General features: G+C 46.2%; 1 protein-coding gene across 1 annotated transcript in view; it reads right to left on the bottom strand.

Annotated features, from left to right (window-relative positions):
- DNAH5 (dynein axonemal heavy chain 5) overlaps positions 1-17,344 on the bottom strand; it is a 4,110,061-nt gene that overhangs the window by 2,808,282 nt on the left and 1,284,435 nt on the right. Inside the window, exon 13 of the mRNA XM_069219645.1 lies at positions 2,802-2,887. Within this exon, the coding sequence (XP_069075746.1) occupies positions 2,802-2,887 (86 nt within the window). The remainder of the gene's footprint in view (positions 1-2,801; positions 2,888-17,344) is intronic.

The raw sequence follows: 17,344 nt of genomic DNA, 5'->3' as shown, positions 1-17,344 counted from the left end.
CAATTAATTTTTTGATGTCAACTACAGTGTTTTGTTTCACAGTTGTTTGTGCTTCTGGGAATTTATGCTACTAAGGTTTGTTGATTTGCACTCAAATTATTTTTCACTGCACTGCGCATATGCACACATTTTGCGCAACTTAATGGCTAAGGGTGAGTGGTCATGTGGTGAATAATTTTGTGTGGACCGCCTCCCTTATCGCTGCTTGCCCCCTCCATCTAACATTACTTCTTTCCTTTGAAATGGATGCTTATTTGGACAACAGATCACATCTGCTTCTAAATGTATTTTCTGATAGGGCACCTTAATGTGTGCAGCACAGCATGACCTGTCGCCTTCCTCCCCTGATGAAATCTCGGAGTGACGATATTGTGACTTGTACTGATTCCTATTTCTGTAAAAGCACTTTTGCGCACATGCACATTTTTTGTTCTATATTTATAGCGCACACAACTGCACTCAATGCAAATGCACTCAATGCCACTGCACTCCACTCTATCCTGCACCACTCCAATGTATGCAATGCCACTCCGCCCTATGCAGCGCCACTCCACACAACACCACTACGCTCTATGCAACACCACTCCACACAACACCACTCTGCTCTATGCAACGCCACTCTACTCTAATGCCACTCTAGGCAGCACCACTCTATGCAACGCCTCTCGACTCACACAAGGCCACTAAGGTCATGGAGCTCCACTCTACGCATTGCAAGTGCATGCTATGCAATACCACTTTATGCCACTCCATGCAACTGCACTCTGCTGTACGCAACACCACTCCACTCTACTCAATGCCACTCCATGCAACTGCACTCCACTATACATCACTCCACACACCACCTCTCCACTCTACACAACTCTACGCATCACCACTCTATGCCACGTCACTCTATGCCATGCAACTCTATACCACGCCACTGCGCTGCATGCAACACCACTCTGCTCCATGCAGGGCCACTCCATTCTATGCAATGCCACTCCAGACAACTGCACTCCTCTCTATGCCACGCCACTTACCTCTAAGCAATGCCACTCAGCTTTAAGCAACACCACTCCATCCAGCTGCACTCCACTTTACAGCACTCCAATCTACTCCATGCAATGCCATACAAAGCCATGTAACACCACGGTCTCTCCGCGCAATGCCGCTCCAAACACTGCCACTCCATGAAATAACATTCTACACTACGCATGCTAAAACGTATTGACAACGCCCAAAGCTCGTCCACTGCAGAGACCTATTGGCTTTGCCAATGCTTGTTAAATTTACTAATAGGGAATAAAAGCCTATTGTTCACTATTAGTATAATATAAAATGGCAGTCCTTGCTGGGCGAGGCTCAAGCAGCAGCGTGAGGTAGTTAATGTGTCTGAAATTGTTGACACAGAGGCATCTGCTCCAGTCATTAGATTGTCCAGGGCTGTCGAAATGCCAGTTCTGGCTTCAAGGGCCTGATACGCCCGCCCTCGTGTCACCCCAACTGAGACATACTGCAATGTTACCTGCGGATATAGCCACAGGAGCTTTACGTTTCAGACCTGTAGACCTTGGACATGCCCTTTAATCAGTGAGGCAGAATGAGTGAGAATGGGAGAGTGAGATTATAAGAGTCAGTGTGAGTGAGAATGAGAGAATGAGTGCATCAGAGGGTAAATATGGCTAAGTGGGATTGCGTGAATGTGAGTGTTTGTGTGAGAGACCATGTGTATGTGTGAGCACGTGTGAAAGATAGATGGAGTGAATGAGACTAAGTAAATGCAATTGAGTTAAAAAAGCGAGCCATAATGTGTGAGAAAAAGTAAGACTGACTATGAAAGAGAGTGAGACTGTGTGAGTGCATGTGTGAGTGAGGTTCAAAGTGAGTGATAATAAATTTGAATGTGTGAGGCTGTGTGAGTGAAGAATGAGTGCATGTGAGTGAAGGTGAGTGAGTGCATGTAAGTGAGCATGAGTGAGTTAGAGTGCATGAGAGAGTAGTACACTACTGAGTCTGCCACCGGAACATTGGAGGTAATTATTGGCATACAGGAAACTTTGTAGCAAATGCTGGGGCTGACATACTAAAGGTAATTCTTGATAAGAGAGAATAACAATGAGATTTTGTGTGTGTGTGTTGGGGGGGGGGGGGTGTGCTATCAGGCAACCTTGACAAAATGCTTCAAGGAAATGTCTGACATATGAGCCACCCATGGTACATGGTTGTAATCAATAGTAGAATTCTGGCACTTGCATAATTGTCTGTGGCCCAGTGATAGTAGCTATTGACGTACGGGGCACCCACTGCACATTTTGCAAATAAAGGAGTCAACTCGTGTCAGTGTTCACTGGCTTAGTACATCATTAAACACTTTATTATTTAATGAGTGCCCTATCAGAGCTTTTGTCTTTAAAGCAAATTTAGGTTATAATTATGTTTTAAAAGAAACTAGGCGACTCAACTTTTTTCAAAATTTTCTTGAGGGAAGAAATGCCATGACCCCTTCCAAAATTAGTCAGGTTCATCACTTTGAATTCGGGAAATGTGATTTTACCAGACCCACTTTCAAAGATCACCAGTCACCTCTGTTGGCTAGTCAAATATAACTGCCCCCACGCATGTACTGTGCTCTTGATACAATTAGTGTGAATAGTTTCATGAGTTGGTTTGCTCCGGTAAACGTCTGTACTGTTGAACAAAATTGTCTCCCAGCTAATAAGTATTTCATTAACGGCACATTTTTTACAGATGGTTTTGAACATTTGTAAATACAGCGGGACAAGAGAAAATAATACATAACACAATGTATATATATTTACCGTTCAAATTTTTTCAGCACAGCCAAAGCTCTTTCTGTATTGCGAATCTTTTCAAATGTAGCATCCATGAATGTTTTTAACTGATTCTAAAAAAAAAAAAATCATAAAATGATATAACAAACTTGTGGAATCCAAGTATTTCCCTATTAAAACATTGTCAGGCACATTCCATTGTGAGGCGTGTTTCAGAACAACTTTCTAAATGCTTGAACCACTGGGAACATAACACCGACAACTGAAAAACACCTGCGCAGTTATTAATTGTGGATGCCCAATTACTGCTCAATATCCAAACTCCTAGAAGAACGACATAATTGGCCACCTTTTAATGGTTCCGAGCTTATTTTGAGGATTGCAAGGAATGCCTGCTCTAGTGTCTTCCCCAAGCGTAGCAGTATGCCAGCTGAGCTGTTGAGTTATCCAGCTATGTCCCAAAGATACTGGGCTACATTATTTTGGTACATATCCAAATAATCAACTACAAGAGTGGTAAGTCCAATAGAAAGCATCTTTTTCTGTGGTGGTTAAAGTGGAACCTGCTCACAATAATAAAAATCTAGCAATTACTAACAGCAGTGTTAGTTCTTGGTGCTCTAACTAAACATAATCATTCCTAAGACGTTTCTGGGGTCTCCTGTAAGGAAATTGCTATCTTAAAATCAAAAGATAACATACATAGGGCCTCATTATGAACACGGCGGGAAGGCTGGTGATCTAAACACAGACTGCCAGCCCGTTGAGGACCCTGCTGGCCACATAATCAAAATTCGACTGGGCTGGCGGGCGGGCGGAAACAGCGTTTCTGCCAGCCGGCCCAGCAGAATGCTGGGCCTGGACATTGCCGACGGCTCCATGTAGCAGTGCGGCGGGTGCAGCAGCACCCATTGCGCATATCACTGCCCGTAAATCGGCCAGTGGCATGCGCGACGGGCTGTGCACGGGGGCCCTTGCACTGCCTATGCCACGTGCATGGGCAGTGCAGGGGCCCCCATTCCACCAACCTTTTCCTGGCGGGGGAACCACCAGGGAAAGTCTGGTGGACACAGGTTCTTCATCTGGCGGGCAGCGCTGCTTGCAGCACTGCCCTTTCAGATAAGGAACTACCCCATCGTCAGGCAGCCTGGCGGCAGTAGCCAGGCAGTGGTGGAGTTCTGCCTGTGGCAGTCCCGCCATGAACATAATATGGCGGTCCGGACCGCCTGTGTTCAGAATGACTGCCATAGCCTTTTTAAGATACTGGCAAATATTTGCAAGTGTTACACATCTCTATCGTCAGTCTGTTCCGAACATCTCATTTAATTGAAGCATTTTGAAAGTAATAAAATGCTTGCATGACTGAGGAGTATACACATTTCTGAAATTGTACATTCCACTTGTATTTTCATTGCGATCTCCATAAACCTAAGCTAAAAAGACAATTTTAGGTATATTCAACCAGCACAAGTCCTTACAGCATAGCATACTGCAACATTCAAATCTATCCTTTGGAATTTCTTTTGTCCTTTACATCATACAATTTCTCAGGTGTGAAGAATTTCAGGTGCTCTCTATGCAATACTATCCACGTGCACATTTAACTATAGAAAGAGTTTTTCAAATTGTTTCCTTCACCTGTATTGATTTGGGGAGGTATAACCGTATTAGGACCAAACAATTATGTGCATTTGCAACAAATGCATTGACACAGTGTAGGAGGCTGGCCTGGCTTATAGTGGGTACCTTGTGGTACTTACAACTTGTGCTAGGTCCAGTTATCCCTTGTTAGTAGATTAGTAGTGTTCTAGCAGCTTAGGCTGATAGAGGTAGCTATAGCAGAGCAGTTTAGGCTAGAAGACATGCAAAGCTCCTACTATACCACTTATATCATATAGCACTATATCATAACAAACACAATACTCAGAGTTACTAAAAATAAAGGTACTTTATTTTAGTGACAATATGCCAAAAGTATCTCAGAGGATATACTCCCTTAGGAGGTAAGTAAAATACACAAAATATACACACGAACTACAATCAGGTAAGTAAAACACTTAGAAAAGTAGTGCAAACAATGTAGAACACAATAGACTGCAATAGAGGACAATAGGCCTAGGGGCAACACAAACCATACACTCCAAAAGTGGAATGCAAACCACGAATGGACCCCAGGTCTAGTGTAGTGTGTAGAGGGTCCCTAGGAGTGTAAGAAAACACTAAGGGTGTCCAAGATACCCCATCCCAAGAGACTGAAAAGTAGGAGTAAAGTTACCCTACTACCCCAGAAAGACAGTAAAGTCGAGATAGGGGATTCTGCAAAGACAACAACTGACTGCAAAGCACTGAAGACGGATTCCTGGACCTGAGGACCTGCAAAGGAAGGGGCCAAGTCCAAGAGTCGTGCAAGTGTCCGGGGGGGCAGGAGCCCACTAAGCCCCGGATGAAGGTGCAAAAGGGCTACAACAACTGAAGGTGCCAGGAATTTCTCCTTTGGTCAGAAGATGTCCCACGGTGTGCTGGAGGATGCAGAGTTGTTTCCATGCAGAAAGACCGCAAACAAGCATTGCTAGCTTCAAGAGTTGCAGTTGAAAATAATGGGTGCTGCCAGGGCCCAGGAAGGACCAGGAGGTCGCCCCTTGGAGGAGGAGACAGAGGGGGTGCTCAGCAACAGAGAGAGCCCATGCAGAAGCAGGCAGCACCAACAGAAGCACTTGAACAGGCGTCCAAGAAATCTGAGCAGGGCAGTCGTCTCAACACAACAAAAGAGGGTCCCACGAAGCCGGTGGTCAACTCAGCGAGTTGAGCAATGCAGGACGGAGTGCTGGGGACCTGGGTTGTGCTGTGCACGAAAGAATTCTTGCAAAAGTGCATAGAAGCCCTAGCAGCTGCAGATCACGCAGTACACAGCATTACTGTCTGGTGTAGGGAGGCAAGGACTTACCGCCACAAATTTGGACAGCAGGACCACTGGACACGCGGGGTCACTTGGATCCAGCTCCTGTGTTCCAGGGACCACGCTCGTCAAGATGAGAGGGGACCCAGAGGACCGGTGATGCAGAAGTTTGGTGCCTGCGTTAGCAGGGGGAAGATTCCGTCGACCCACTGGAGATTTCTTCTTGGCCTCCAGTGCAGGGTGAAGGCAGACAGCCCTCAGAGAATGCACCACCAGGAAACAGTCGACAAAGCCGGCAGGATTAGGCGCTACAATGTTGCTGGTAGTCTTCTTGCTACTTTGTTGCGGTTTTGCAGGCGTCCTGGAGCAGACAGCGGTCGATCCTTGGCGGAAGTTGAAGAGAGAAGTGCAGAGGAACTCTGGTGAGCTCTTGCATTCATTATCTGAAGAGAAACCCACAGGAGAGACCCTAAATAGCCCTCAGAGGAGGATTGGCTACCTAACCAAGTGAGAGCCTATCAAGAGGGGTCTCTGACGTCACCCGCTGGCACTGGCCACTCAGAGGTCTCCATTGTGCCCTCACATCTCTGCATTCAAGATGGCAGAGGTCTGGGACACACTGGAGGACCTATGGGCACCACCCCTGGGGTGATGATGGACAGGGGAGTGGTCACTTCCCTTTCCTTTGTCCAGTTTCGCACCAGAGCAGGGGCTGGGGGCTCCCTGAACCGGTGTAGACTGGCTAATGCAAGGAGGGTGCCATCTGTGCCCTTCAAAGCATTTCCAGAGGCTTGGGGAGGCTACTCCTCCCCAGCCCTTAACACCTATTTCCAAAGGGAGAGGGTGTAACACCCTCTCTCAGAGGAAATCCTTTGTTCTGCCTTCCTGGGACTGGGCTAGAGACCTAGTTTGGCAGTACCCGGGGTCCATGCTGGAGCCCCGGGAATGCATGGGATTGGCACCCCAATACTAGATTTGGCTTGGGGGGACAATTCCATGATCTTAGACATGTTGCATGCCCATGTTCGGAGTTACCATTGTGAAGCTACACATAGGTATTGACCTATATGTAGTTCACGCGTGTAATGGTGTCCCCGCACTCACAAAGTCCGGGGAAATTGCCCTGAACAATGTGGGGGGCACCTTGGCTAGTGCCAGGATGCCCTCACACTTAGTAACTTTGCACCTAACCTTCACTAACTAAGGGTTAGTCATATAGGTGACTTATAAGTTACTTAAGTGCAGTGTAAAATGGCTGTGAAATAACATGGACGTTATTTCACTCAGGCTGCAGTGGCAGTACTGTGTAAGAACTGTCTGAGCTCCCTATGGGTGGCAAAAGAAATGCTGCAGCCCATAGGGATCTCCTGGAACCCCAATACCCTAGGAATCTAGGTACCATATACTAGGGAATTATAAGGGTGTTCCAGTGTGCCAATCAAAATTGGTGAAAATAGTCACTAGCCTGCAGTGACAATTTTAAAAGCAGAGAGATCATAAACACTGAGGTTCTGGTTAGCAGAGCCTCAATGATACAGTGAGGCACCACACAGGGAACACATACAGGCCACAATTATGAGCACTGGGGTCCTTGCTTGCAGGATCCCAGTGACACAGGCAAAAACAAACTGACATATAAGTAAAAAATGGGGGTACCATGCCAGGCAAGATGGTACTTTCCTACACACAGTAACTGGAGAAGCAAACCAATATATTGAAAAAGCAAGTGTCCCACCAGATATGTGGTAACACCTTACCAACAGTCAACACAACACTATGTGCTGTCATCAGCAACTATTCAGTGACTTGTGATTTTTGTATAGATTTTTATTGTAATATAAATTGATAACTTTCATTGGTGAATTTTATGCAATGGTTTTTCATAACTAAGCATATATTAAAATATGAAAATATGAATCAGTGAAGACATGCACCAGGTATGTTTTAGGACATAATACAATTCCCTGGTCTTTCTTAGAACTGACTGTGTCCACTGAATGATCATGCATAGAACAAAAACCCTACACCAGTAGTTTTACTTTGTTTTAAATTCCAACCCCTTCTTGACCTTGTATAGAACAACATACTATCCTTTGCATACAGCAGACACCTTGGTCTGCAAAGACTAGCGGTGCCTTTGCCCAGTGAGATTCTCACATCAGTACGCTAGGAGTCTGTTGTGACTGGTCACATTGTTCAGACCCTGAAGCATTTGACACAACAGCTGATGCACCTTGCTCATTCTCCGCCTCTCAAGGAGTCAGTCTCCATCCTTATAAGTCACAATTAGGCTGTTAAATATTATTATGCGTTAAAGCCATAGCGGCAGTATGTGTCAGCAATGAAAGATGGGAGAGCATTGTTATAGACCATCCTCTTACTGTCCTAGTGCCCCACTTTGTGGAGATATTCGCAACGTGTACACGCTCTCAGCACTTGATCAACAGCTGCTTGACCAAATATGAACAGGTCTTAATCACTGCAAAAAATGTCACCATGAAAAGGATGATGGGGAAATACAGCATGACTGTCTCCATGTCACAGAACTATGCATCAAGCAGAGACTAGATTTCCAACTCAGCCACTAGTAATGTATGATTACATACTGTTTGTGGGTGTGTCTTGCCTAAGAGACAATGAGGGAACTCTAAGAGCTGTGCTAATGCAGATACCTTAATTAGAAATTTTTAATCAATGTTTATGTATTTTGAATAATGACTTATGTAGAAAATTGAATAACGTAGAAAAATAATGTGCATGTTTGAAATTGTGACCTCGGAGATTGGCTACCAGTGTTCACGAAATGTACTAATTAATGATTAATCTACATGAAATATTGAAAATGTATTAGATTAATGTAGTAATATGTCATAATAAGGGTTATGAATTATGCTCATGCTTATTAAATGTAGGCCTTAACCCAGCGAGTGTCTTGGCCTAGTTTTTCCAGGCCTCATGCTGAAGCTGTATTTCCTAGCGTTTAATGAAAAATACTGACAGAGTGAACTAACTGCAAAATGCTCATTGTTTTAATAAAATGCTTAGTAGATGTTTTTCTGTGAGAACCGACGGACAGGAGATGATGTCTCAAGCAATGTAACTAATAATGTGTAATGTGCATGAGATGTGCTTTCCAAGGACGGGAACAATGAAGACACTGACTGGAGACGAAGATGCAACAATTTAGATACCTGAGGAGCCGGATGATAAGAACATTGTAAAGCTGACCAATCAACGACATGTGACTGGAAATATTAGAATTCCTTGATTTGGTACAGGGAACTTATTGGATAGAGTACTAATGTACGATTAATTTACCAATTGTAAATTAGGAGATAGTTTGGGGAACTAACAAGGTGACAGAGGGAAAGAACTTCATATTTTACCCTGTTATGAACTGTGATATTGAGAAGAAGAGATTTGAGATTCTGTCAATGGGCTCATATTCTCTGACTGAGAGCCTGATGCATTTCTGATTGACGGATTACCTGAAGACAAAGACTGATTCTGCTTGCTGACCAATACAGTGGATAGGTAGATATGACAATGTCTGAATTACATTTTTGTGCCTTTTCTTTCTAGGTACCAACTGCGCTGACTTAGTACTTTCTTTAGGTAGATGTTTTTCAAATTTGTGTTCTAAATTGTTTTGCATGAAGCGCCTCATGAACCTAATGGATGTCCTAGAATTATTGAATTGGGCTTTATTAATGTCTTGTGTTGATGGCTTTGAATGTCTTTTGATACAAGCTTTGATTAGATCACGTATTCTGCGACTTGCTGATTAACGAGCATTAGAAATTGTTTGATTAAGGTTGATGCTTAAAAATTCATGATTTAGTATTCTTAAGTGATAGGGAATAAAAACTTAATAAACTTACACCTAAAGATGTGGTTATTCATGGCTGAAGAGTCATGGTGTGTGTAAGTTACTGACTCCAAAGATTGTTGAATTGACTAATGGTTATTACCTAACGATTTCTGATTCTGCATCGAAACTATGGTAAGAACACTCTATACGAATCAAAAGGTTCATCGACCTATAAGCGTCCCCTTGTAAGTTTACTTACCAAGGACCGGCGCGCCAACAGATATGGTAGCAGACTGATGGTTAGTTTCAATAGGGGCTTGCCATAGGTGTTCAATACAGAGTGACAGGTATTGACAGTAGTGCTAGGGAACTGATGAACAGGTGTTCCTAGTTATGGTAATAGTCTAAAGATTGATCAGTAAGAGAATTCAGTATTATTGAAATTTGGATTTTGTTTTTCAAAATGGCATTTGTAGAGAGAATGATGTTCCCTTAAGGCCAGAAATGACTTTCCCAGATCCTCGATCCTGCTCGTAGTGTTGGGTATGTTCTCGGCGTTCCAGTGATAGAGTGAGAGAGATAGGTTGCGCTTGCACAGCTTATGCAAATCCCAGGTGAATTGTGACATATGGGAGAATTTAGGGAGTCTGAGTACTCCAGATGAGGCTTTAGTAGGAGTGTGCATTCTCCGCAGTATGAGAGTAGGGAAGTGGTAGAACTTCATATGTGTGTGGAACTTTGTGCTCAAAAATTGTCCACGTGGTTGTTGATTTACGGACCTTGCGTGGTCTAAGACTCCGGAGTATATTGAAAAGTGTATGAGACACTTGGTTATAGGTTGTAATCTGTCTGGTTTAGTAGGTTGATCGGGCATGGTCAACAAGTCGGTGTGTACGTTAAGTGAGTGAGAGAAAAATTTCAACTGAGATTTGGCGAGTCCTATGTGCACCAGGACAGACCCATTGATCCGTTGAGAATAAAATTTGCGGGTCGAATTTTGCTTGTGAATCCAGGAGAAGGAGGAATAACTGCAGGAGCAAAAGGGCTATCAGTGAAAATCCGTAAGGTTTCTGAAGCGATTGTGTTGCCTTTCTGTAGTAGACCAGCAGATTTGTTTTTGGTTATTGGATTGAGGATAGGTGCTTGCAATAATTAGCATTTAGTTTTGAGTGAATTGGAGTTTAGGAGGACGAGCCGCAAGACTGTCAGCCGCAGTGTGTGTGCGTGTGATGTCACTGGAGCCGCGCCTGGGATAGGTTGGTTAGTGGGAAGGGTCGTGCGCGGATTGGCAGCTGTTCGTGAGAGGCAATTGGTTGAGAACGTGGGTGAAAGGCATCTTGGGAGTAAAAGTAATTTCCTGATTTGATTTTGAATACAGAAAAGTAGAAAGGATGAAGTTTTTCAGAGCATTAAATAGTGCCCTAAAGGAAGATACTTACATTAAAGTAAGCGTAGGAGAGCCTACACCGCCAGAGAATACTCCTGCATATATTGAAATGGAAGAGCGAGGTGTCGCACCATGTCTTTGGTTGAAGCAGTGGTGCAAGTTGACAGAGAAAAATGGGAGCGTAGCGTTTCCCGAGAATGGGACATTCAATTGGAGAATTTTGGAGCAATTGCGGATGGCGCTAGGTGAATCTAAGCCCCTTCCGAAACCAGCACAGTTTGAGGCATTAGCAGTTTGGGAAATGGTAGCGACACAGCAATAACAAATGAAATGTGAGCCAAGAGTGAGAAAGGTAGAGAAGTCACAAGCAGAAGCAAGATGGGATTGGGAGCAAAAGAAATGGAGAACAGTGACATTGCAGGATGTTAAGTTATTTCGAGCGATTATGCAGGAAGATGAGACAGAAGGAAAGAAATCAACTAGAAGGTCAAATAATGATTCGTCTGAAAGTAAGGAGGCAAGAAAGTCTTCTATAGTAGAGGAGGACTCTGATACTGAGGACCTCAGTACGCAGATACTGAGAGATTGACCACCACCGTATGTGGTGCATGACTACTAGTGCTGATCCAACAGCCCGGGCACAGGCAATGGGACAGTGAGTCCGATACAGGTTAATACTAGCCAGACACATGGTATGGTGCAAGGACCTAATGTGTTGACTACTCCAATAGTTCAGGCATAGATGCATCTGCCACCCATACAGAGAATTTATCCTGACGTGCCCTTCTTAGAGATGACTATGAACTTAGTGGTACCTACAGAGTAAGTGGTTCCAAGATCACTGTTGGTTCAGACTGAGCCGACTCCAATTTTGTTGCCCAAGGTAAAGCTGCAAGGAATGCCGAGGTTTACGCCAATGACAGGAAAACCAGTCGGACTTGACACCAATTATGAATCAGACTCTCCCACAATTTTCGGGGGCCAGAGTAGCCCCGGATGCAATATCACTGCTGATTACTGTTGGTCCAGTGGTACCATTATTTGCGCAGAAGAAACCAGATGTAAATGAGCAAGGAGAGATGTCACAGAGTTTATTGAGGAGGGGATCGATTGAACAAGTGCAGGTAGTTTCTTCTATGGGCCAGACTTTTGATGGGTCAAGATCATTGTTAGATCTCAGTCCACTTGTTGCACTCCTGGATGCTGTAAATGGACCCATTGCAGGTCAGAGCCTGAAATTACTGGCACCACAGGCATCAAGTTGCCACTGATAAACGCAAGTAACATTTTGTTGCAGGGACGGACAGCTCAGCAGCTGACCGAATGGTTGGACAAGCTGAATACACCATAGAATGCTTCCAAGGATGAAGAGCAGATCAATTGTGCCAGACTAAGGGGGTCATTTTGACACCGGCGGGCGGCGGGAGCCGCCCGCCTGGAGGGAACCGCCAGAATACCGCTGCGCGGTCAAAAGACCGCCACGGGTATTCTGGGTTTCCCACTGGGCTGGCGGGCGACCGCCAAAAGGCCGCCCGCCAGCCCAGTGGGAAACACCCCTCCATGAGGATGCCGGCTCCGAATGGAGCCGGCGGAGTGGAGGATGTGCGACGGGTGCAGTGGCACCCGTCGCGTATTTCAGTGTCTGCAAAGCAGACACTGAAATACAAAGTGGGGCCCTCTTACGGGGGCCCCTGCAGTGCCCATGCCATTGGCATGGGCACTGCAGGGGCCCCCAGGGGCCCCACGACACCCCTCACCGCCATCCTGTTCCTGGCGGGCGGAACCGCCAGGAACAGGATGGCGGTGAGGGGGTCGGAATCCCCCATGGCGGCGCAGCAAGCTGCGCCGCCATGGGGGATTCCCAGGGCAGCGGAAAACCGGCGGGACACCGCCGGTTTTCCTGTTCTGACCGCGGCCAAACCGCCGCGGTCAGAATGCCCTGCGGGGCACCGCCAGCCTGTTGGCGGTGCTCCCGCCGACCCCGGCCCCGGGAATGACCCCCTAAGTATGGAAGCAAGTGAAATGGTTGAGGGAACAATGGGGTGAATAGATTAGAGTCATACACAGAGGCAGAGTTGAGATACTTATGCCCGAAAATTACAAGAGAAGTGAGCAAGGTACATCAGAGATTAGCAGACTTGGTAGAGAAACATGACATAGAAATTGAGAAAACTAAGCATCTGAAGAGACGCTACAGATTGGATTTTCAGGCAAAAGGATTTTGAGCATATGAGGTCAGCCGGAATGAAGGCACACCTTAAGGAATTACTGCAGAGTGCCCAGGTTTGGGGAGCATTAGAAAAGTAGAAAGGCGGACGGGCAAAGAAGAAGGATAAAAGGAAACGAGATTCTGTAGAAGTGATTGAGAATGTACAACAGGGCCAGGATCCAGTAAAGATTTTACCAATGAGAGATTCCAGTAGGACAGTTTATTCATGTCCCTTGGCATAGGAGTGATATTCTGTCATTCACAAATGATTATCCAAAGTTGAGGGAAAAGCCGGTAGAATGGTATCAGCAGACAGACAGATTTGTGAAGCTCTCAAAATGTTTGCGGGAAGATTTGAATACATTGCTGGACATAGTGGTTCCAGCAGACTTGAGGGTCGAACATAAAAGAGCAGTAGACTGGCCAACAAGTGAGCCAGAGAGGGATAAGAATACGGGTGCACCATCACCTGAGGTAATGAAACATTACTATAAGGTGATTCAGTTCCTGAAGATGAGGATTTCACCCAAAAACATTGACTGGCAGAGAATTGACAGGACAGTGCAGGAGGTGAAAGAATCGATACATGCTTGCGATGAAAGGTTGCTGAAGGCGTTCAAGGAGTACAATGGCAAGGAAGCAATTGAACTAAAAGACATGCTGCATTTTGTGTTTAAGTTTGTGGAGGGACTAAGACCTGAGATAGGTCAGATGATTAAGAGTCATTTGATTTGCTGGCAAGCGAAGCCAATCGATGAGGTGTTGCAGTATGCGAAATACTGTAGTGACAAGATTGAATTGAAGCAGAAAAAGTTGAAAGAGAAGACAATGGTAATGCAGATTAAGGCAGCTCAAACAGGAGTGCAAGGGACCTTTATGCAACAGATGCCACAGCAGCAGGGAAATATCATGTTCCAGTCTCAAATGAGGGGTAGAGGTGGTGGAGGCAATGTGGTTCATGGTCCGGATTTGAACACCACAGTGGTGCAGGGTGATGTGCAGGAAATGAAGAAGTTATTGCAGTGTCAGATCTGCGGGCTGTGGCACACTGGAGGCGGGAGTGTCTGACGATGGTGCAGGAGGGTGTTGTTTAGCAAAATAGTGACATTAATGCATTTCAAAATATAAGAGGACCGAGATTGAGGGGTCCTAATCCAAATTTCCAGAATACGTGAATCAAATGCAGAATTTTCAGCTTATGCAACAGGTGCAAATGCCCCGTGCACAAGTGTCACAGTTGCAGCCAATGCAGCAGCAGGTCACCATGGTACCTGGACCGCAAATGCAGATACCTCAAGCCTCGTTGTAGCAGCAACAGATGATGCTTACTCAACAGGTCACAGGTCAAAGTCAAGACAGAAGTAGTAATGCAGTACACCAATTCTCCTTACACAGTGAGAATGAATTAATTGGTGATTGGGTGAATGATAGTTTGGAAGAAGAACCATGTGTACTTGCAGCTTCCTTAGAAGTGGATCTGAGGGGACCCTATATGAAAGGGAAGGTGATGGGTCACAAAGTTCCATTTGTGGTAGATACAGGAGCTACACGCTCTACAGTGAGAAGTGCAGATGTTCAGTATTTGCCCCTTTCAGGTCGAACAGTTCAGGTTGTAGGGGTAGCAAATCAGTATTTGACAAACCCGATTACAGATCCAGTGCAAGTTGAGATTGGCAATTTCCAGGGACTGCATAAGTTCGTAGTTTGTGACTTGAGTCCAGTATCCCTACTGGGAAGAGACTTGTTGTGTAAGACCAAGTGTCTGATTACTTGTTCAACCGATGGAATTGAGGTCCAGACAAATAGCGATGATGAGGATCCAGCTCCAGAACCCAAGTGTGAGACTACAAATGAGGAGTATCCCTTGATTGAATTTTTACCAATGTTCACAGTAAAAGAGCTGCATTCTGATTTGCAGGGAATGGTTCAAGAAAACGTTTGGGATTTGACAGGAAAAGAAGTGGGTTTAATCAAAGGAGTGGAACCGATTAAGGTCACTGTTGGACTTTTTGCCTTATGCAGGGTCATCCCCAGTCTTTTTGCCTCCTTCTTCCTGTTTTTTCTGACCTCTCGCTGTTGGCTCTAGGACTCTGAGCACTCTATCACTGCTGACCAGTGGTAAAGTGCAGGTGCTCTCCCATCTAAAGTTGGTATGATTGGCTTATACCTAATTGGCATTTTTAATTTACCTATAAGTCCCTTGTACAGTGGTATCTCTATACCCAGGGCCTGTAAATTAAATACTACTAGTGGGCCTGCAGCGCTGCTTGCGCCACCCACTGAAGTAGACTTTTAAACCTGTCTCAGGCCTGCTAGCGCAGGGCCTGTGTGTGCAGTTTTCTGCCACAGGGACCTGGCATCTAAATTTACTTGCCAGGCCCAGAACTCCCCTTATACTACATGTATGTCACCCCTAAGGTACGCCCTAGCTAGCCCTATGGGCAGGGTGCCATGTATGTAGAAAGGCAGGACATGTGCCATATTGCATGGCCTGTCCTGGTAGTGACAAACAGCCTAACTTGGTGTCTCACTTCTGTGAGTGCTGCCTTCTCATAGGATTGCATTAGAAAGGCCCTGCCTTATGTGTAAAGGGTATTGTCTGATTTATGAGGGGTAGCATAGGCAAGTTCGGTATGGTTGTGATGGTGATAATAAATACCGCTTACTGGTGTGGGTGTATTTTTTTATTACTACCACAGAAATGCCACTTCTAGAAAGTGCGCATTTATCTGTGCTTATGACTCTGGTGTTTTGCAGCTTGACTCCAATCCACGTCTGGGCAGAGTGACAGTTGGGGCTTTGTGCATACTTTTCAGACAGCCTGTACACAGGGAGGGTGGAGGTGTCACAGAGGTGCATCTGCATACTGAATAGTCTTCCTGGGCTGAGAGAAGGGAGAGGCGGGGCACACCTACATTTGTAAAGGCTGTGCCCTGGCCTCACACAATAGGGTCGTTAACCCCCCACTGATGTTTGGAGCCTGTGCTGAAAGGAGAGAGGGGGCACTCCCAGAACCAGTTGTAACTGTCTGGAACCTCCTCTCCCTACCATTGTAAAACACTTTAAGAACTGACTATAAGTACAGGGGAATTTTTCCCACAATTTGAACATTCTTGGAACTTGAAACTGGACACAGAACGCTGATGAATGGACTCACCAGGAAACCACCTTGGACTGCGGCTGCTGTGCTGACCTGTGACCTGCTTGGTCACTAGGAGGAACTGCCACCATCTGGACCCCTTGTGCTGGCCTGTAGCTGGGCACACCAGCCCTGTGCTCATTCTTGTCTTGCTTGCTCCCAGGGGCAGGGTGCTGTGGCCCCTGACCCCTGTAAACGATCTCTACAACTTTGCCCGAAGCGCTTCCAAAAGGCGCTCTTTTAATTGCTGAGGAAGAATCACTGCCGCAGCCCAGGCTGCAGATTTCGCCCTAGTGCTGTGAAAAGCGCTTTATTTGGAGCCCTAAAATCACCGCCGCAGCCCGGGCTTGTAAACAAGCCCTCGCGCTTTCCTAAGCGCGCTGCCTTTAAAGTGTCCCAAAGATCACCGCCGCAACACCGGGAAAGCTGTGGTTTAAAGCGCGAGTGTTACTTGCTTACTGGTGCCCCCAGGGCACGAAGAAAACCTTCCTGCTTTCATCTGGAGGAAGCGTGCTCCTATCGGCGCCCCCGGGGCGAGGACCGCTCCGTGGAGCACCCCCGGGGCACCAGCAGGCCCAGCCTTGGGCCAGGACGCCGTCGGCCGCAGGAGGGAGAGGAGGACGCCTCTCCCTCGCCTGTTAGAGTCCTGGAGGACTCTCCTGAGATGGCGGGCCAGGCGGTAGCTTCACCGGAGGCTCGCCCGGACCACCGGCTCCCTGGTTGGCCCCCTCGTGGGCCAGTGGCATTCGCGGGTCCCTGGAGGGGCCCATTTTCAAACCGGAGGGGGTGCGAGGCGCCCCCCTCCTTCCTCAGAGGATTTCTGTGACTTGGGGCCCCACCTCGTGAGGGCTGATGGAGGCCTAGGGAGGCCCCCAGTAATCTCGGTCCCCAGAGGGGCCCGTTCATGGAATAGAAGAGGTGCGTACCGCCCTCTTCTCCTCAAAAGGAAATCAGAGGCCCCCGTTTTGCGCATAGGAGCGCCGGGGTCCCCATTCTTCGTTCTAGGCACTGGAAGTGCCTTTGCATCAAAACAGGTACTCCCTAAAAGGGGTCCATATATATAATCTCAAGTTCTTCCTACAGACTTTGGCTGATTGATATATTGCCTACCTGTTCTATGATGCTTTT

Source organism: Pleurodeles waltl, chromosome 2_2, assembly GCF_031143425.1.
Source record: "Pleurodeles waltl isolate 20211129_DDA chromosome 2_2, aPleWal1.hap1.20221129, whole genome shotgun sequence".
Lineage (NCBI taxonomy): Eukaryota > Metazoa > Chordata > Amphibia > Caudata > Salamandridae > Pleurodeles > Pleurodeles waltl.
This window is presented reverse-complemented; position numbering and strand designations above follow the sequence as displayed.